The 4550-nt window shown below is 43.5% G+C and overlaps 1 protein-coding gene across 1 annotated transcript in view; it reads right to left on the reverse strand.

Moving 5' to 3' along the window:
- The window catches only part of CCND2 (cyclin D2), a 33662-nt gene that overhangs the window by 26639 nt on the left and 2473 nt on the right, over positions 1-4550 (reverse strand). The window contains exon 2 of the mRNA XM_010007175.1: positions 2383-2542. Within this exon, the coding sequence (XP_010005477.1) occupies positions 2383-2542 (160 nt within the window). The remainder of the gene's footprint in view (positions 1-2382; positions 2543-4550) is intronic.

Consider the following 4550-nt stretch of genomic DNA (forward strand, 5'->3'; position numbering starts at 1 on the left):
TGCTGAAAGCAAGCAAATGGGGAAATGAAACACTGGGCTTAACCCGAGCTGGCAGAGAGCCAGAAGCTTGGAGGGAGAAATGGAAAGAAAAAACACAGTGGCTGATGAGAGCTCTACAACAAATAGGACAAGAAAATGAAATGACAACTGGATCTGAAAGGAAGTCTGATGAGAAGGAGCTTTTCTTCACTGAGGCACGCAGGAACAAATTTGAGAAGAGTGGCAATGAAAGGTTAACACAGCAGTAATAATGTCATTTCTACAATGCAAGTATGGGTAGTAGCTTACTAGTAAACTGCATATAAGGTAGAAAACTGGGAATGAGGGCTTGACTAAGAGCTGAACTTTTAAAAATGCAAGAGGTTGTGGGTCCTCCTCAAAATCAAACGCTGACACAGTGGTTTGCAAAAAATATGATGAAAAGGAAGTTTACAGACAGCACCACGGTGCCCTGTCATTCCAGAAGCTCCATATGCAGTCAATCATGTCTTTCAATTGCAAGACAATTGAAGTCATGACCTACTGCTTCTTTAAACTCTATGTAAAGGATTTCATTTCACAGACCTGAAACATGAGAAGCAGATCACACAGGGGAAACAGATGAAAGATGAGAGAAGTGTATGATTGGCCTAAGGGTTGGAAAGAGGATGCTGGTTTGGATTTCAGTAAATGAACTAGTAAAGCATGGATCTAATCATCAAAGAATTCATGGAGAAGGGTGGAAAGAAGCCATGGACTTTGGAAACCCCTTCACAGCCCACAGTCCTGCAATGGTTTGGTTATATAGAAAACTTTAAGTGCAGAGGATGACAGACTAGAATTTGAAAAGTTAAATAATGAAATCTACATCACTCAAGAAAACTTCTGGATAAAATAAACAAAACACTATTGCAGGAGACAAAAGCAAAAAAAAGAACGGGAAGACTGGTCTGGTTTGGAAGACAACATCCAGATATTTTGGGAAGTTGATGGCTGATGGTGCTGTGAGGATCCAGAGAGATGTCCATGGAAAGACCATCTTTATCAGAACAAAAAGGGCTGTGTAAATGAACCCTGGTTAAGGGGAGAAGGTAAGGAAAGAAAGAAAAGCTGACGGAACAGATAAAACCTCTAGTAAAAAGCTGCTTAGTCCAGAAATGTCTGATGAATTACCAAGAGTGATCCTATAGACTTTGAGCAATATTTCTATTGAGTCCTGTGGCCTTCTGCCTGAAAAGGATTGCACAGCAGTGGGAAAAGAATGGAAAGCTTGAGCATCTTGGTAGCTACCCTAACACAGCCCTTATAAGATCCCCTAAAAGAGATAAACTAAAGTAGCAAAAGCTGCTCTACATTCGTAGAAGTCACCACTAGATCTCAAATATCAAGAAACAGGCAGAGCAGCAGACACTCACACCCAAAAGCTGCATTCCATTTTCCCTTCCCTCTGCAAACACACAGGTAGCTATCACATATGGCTATGTATGTCAAATCATAGTGAATGCAAACATTGACTGGTATCCTACTTGGTAACAACCCTAGAAAGAACTGCATGCTGTTTATGTATTCCAGGTCTAGCTTCTAAGAACTGGTCTAACCATTAATCCTTTGGATAAAAATTAAGAGTACACTTATTTTCCAAAAGTCGCTAGAGGAAAAAAAAAAATAAACCAAACAAAAATCAGTGTAAAGTAAAAGCTTCTCTGTCATAGAACACATTTTTCTCACCTAAATCTTCAGAAAGTGTATTCAGCCAAACATAGGACAAGCAGGAAGTGTAAGGGTTGCCTACCAAAAGGACTGGTTTCACTCTTCTTGGAGCAAAGTTAGAGAAAGAATCCAAATGTGTTGGGTTTTTTTAAAGAAATTACTTCTTAATTGTTATTCCCTGTGCTTCAGTGTATGCGATAACACCACACACGTGTTAAAATACAACTTTAACCTTCCATCTGGACAGTGCCCAGTTAATGAAAAATGTACAAGCCACACTAGTTGAATGCATTAGCTCAATGCATTTTGGGCTCACGTGCCATAACGGCTTCTAGTATTTTGGCTGTCCCACATCTGCCCTGGCAAACGACCTGCAGCCCTTTTAAAAAGCCAGCGAATCAGCAAAGCAGAAAATCATATGGCCTAACCTGGCCTTACTGACTTCCCTGCAGCAGCCCTGCATGTGCTAGCAGCAGCAGGGCTGCAACTGCACCACAGCCCCTGACTGCAAGAACTCTGGTAGCTTTGAAACATGATTCATTATGCCCTTCACAATCAGTCCCACCAGCCTGAGCTGCTCTTCCCACATCACGTAAAGAGGGAGGGAATGAAAAGCCTTTGTACCACCAGGGACTAATCTGCCCTTCCAACCAGAGGGGAAGCAGCAGGCACAGCCAGAGCGCCTCGGCCTACCTGTGGCACAAAGGGCAATGAATGTTTGTGCATGTTTCCGGATCAAAAGCAACTTGTCTTTAGGTAGAGGCAGCTTCCTTAGGATGTGTTCAATGAAATCATGCGGAGTGATGGCTGCAAGGTTCCACTTCAACTTCCCCAGCACCACCAGCTCCCATTCCTGCAACAGGAGACGGGGAGGGGAGAACAGATGAAAAGCCATAAGCAAGCCTGAAAAAAACCAACCCATTTCATCTATTTCTCTGATTGCAATTATATCACTGCTAAATCGGTTTTGCTCAAACATATTTTTTTTTCTCTGTATGCCCCTACTGCTTTGAAGCTGTTGACTTTATTCTTTCCTTTAAAAAAAAAAACCACTGGAAATGTCAAGCTCTACTGAAAATAATGAAACGTGGCAGCTCCAGCCAAGATTTTACTTTTTTTGTATCCACTTCTGAATGCCCAACCAGAAAGTTTAGCCTGCAATTAGATATTGCCAAGGTCACTGTGGTCCTTTCCTAGGAACTTCTTTTAAATGGCTATAGTTCTTACTTTATAGCCATTTAAAGCCCTAGGGATAACGATGCACAAAAATAATCTAGATATACTTTTTCTTCTTCTTTTTTTCAAAAACTGAGGAAGTTAGCCTGATGGTATTCTCTCCCTAAACCATATTCAAAAGCTCCTGCAGACAAATCTGATGGTAATTTAACTACTCAGAGACAGACTCTGCAGAAAGGAAATGCACGTAACACGGCCAAGGAGCCTGTGTAAATTACCTGCCAATAAATCATGTAGGATCCATTCCCACGTTCTTTGCACGCCTAGAACTCCCAGTGAAATCTAAGGAAAACTTGGTTGCATATATAACTACTGGCCATTCCCTGCATGTGATTACATGTGGAAATGGTACCTCATCGACAGATCCGGCCATGGGTTTTAAGCAGAGCCAGACATTTAAAGTAAGTTTTGAATACCTTACAGTGCCCCACAGACTGAACAAAGCTGAGGACTTGGACTTGTCTTTGTCTCATGCATCAACTATTAGCTATTAACTAAATTCCATGCACTGATTCTCGAGTCCTGACGACGTAAGAGCCTGATGGAGCCCAGAATGGCAAGGAGCCCCAGCTAAGCCCGTAGAGCTGGCAAGTTGAAAAAAAGTCCTTTAATTTTGCAGTTGAAGAGATGTCAACCAGCGTTGCTGAGAAACGATAAACATGGACCCCACTGTGCCATGTCTGCAGTCATTTCTCTGAATAGATGCTTGCTTTAACAGCAAGTTCCTTTCTTACAGACATTCCTACTGGATTATGACAAAGCCCTACATAGCTTGAAAAATCTCATGTTCACATATGTAAAAGGCCCTAGAAACCAGATGGGTTTGGTTTTTTTCCTTCTCAAGAAAACCTTTAAAATGTTTGAACATAATGGCAATTACATTAACTAAGGACTGAATTCCTCAACATCACTTAACAGATCTTGCAATACAAGGGCACTTAATCTAGAAGACAGAATACAGGGAAGCATTTAAAAATACATGCTTAAATCCACATGGCACAAAAAGGTGGGCACATGGTTCTACATCTTCTCACGTGGGGGCCATGGCACTTCCCTCAGCAGTCCATACTGCCCTGTCACTGACAGCCACGGCAGGGTTTGCAGTGCAAAGCTCTTCACCCTGCAAAAGCAGGAGCTCCCAGCACCTCCCTGGGGGGAATTCCCACTGCCTTCACCCAGTGACTCACAGGAGACATTCTCCTGGGATCTGGCTGGCTATGACCATTCACCAGGGTCTGTGAGAGCAGTACTTGCCTAGTGATCTATCCCACGATATATTCTGCAAATATTAATTATTCCGTGAAACGGCTTTAACTCTTTCCTGTCTATGCTTTCCCGACACCCAAGTTGGATGTAGTGGAAAAGGCCACACGTGCAGAGCAAAACGCCAAGCACGGTGCTTCCCGTGTAGTTCGTCCACGGTGGATGTAGAACTACCACGAGGAGCACCACAAACGGCCTCTTTACTCCTCGCTTTTTACTCCCACCCGAGCTGAGCCGCCCCCTCTCCCCCTGCTTGCCCGATAACCCCCGGGCAACCCCACCGGCAACACCCCCGGGAACGAGCCCGCAACCTCCCAAGCTGCAACACCAGCCGTTTGCCCTCCCTGGCCGCCACATCAGAG

This window comes from Chaetura pelagica, unplaced genomic scaffold (genome assembly GCF_000747805.2).
Source record: "Chaetura pelagica isolate M959 unplaced genomic scaffold, ChaPel_1.0 scaffold211, whole genome shotgun sequence".
Classification (NCBI taxonomy): Eukaryota; Metazoa; Chordata; class Aves; order Apodiformes; family Apodidae; genus Chaetura; species Chaetura pelagica.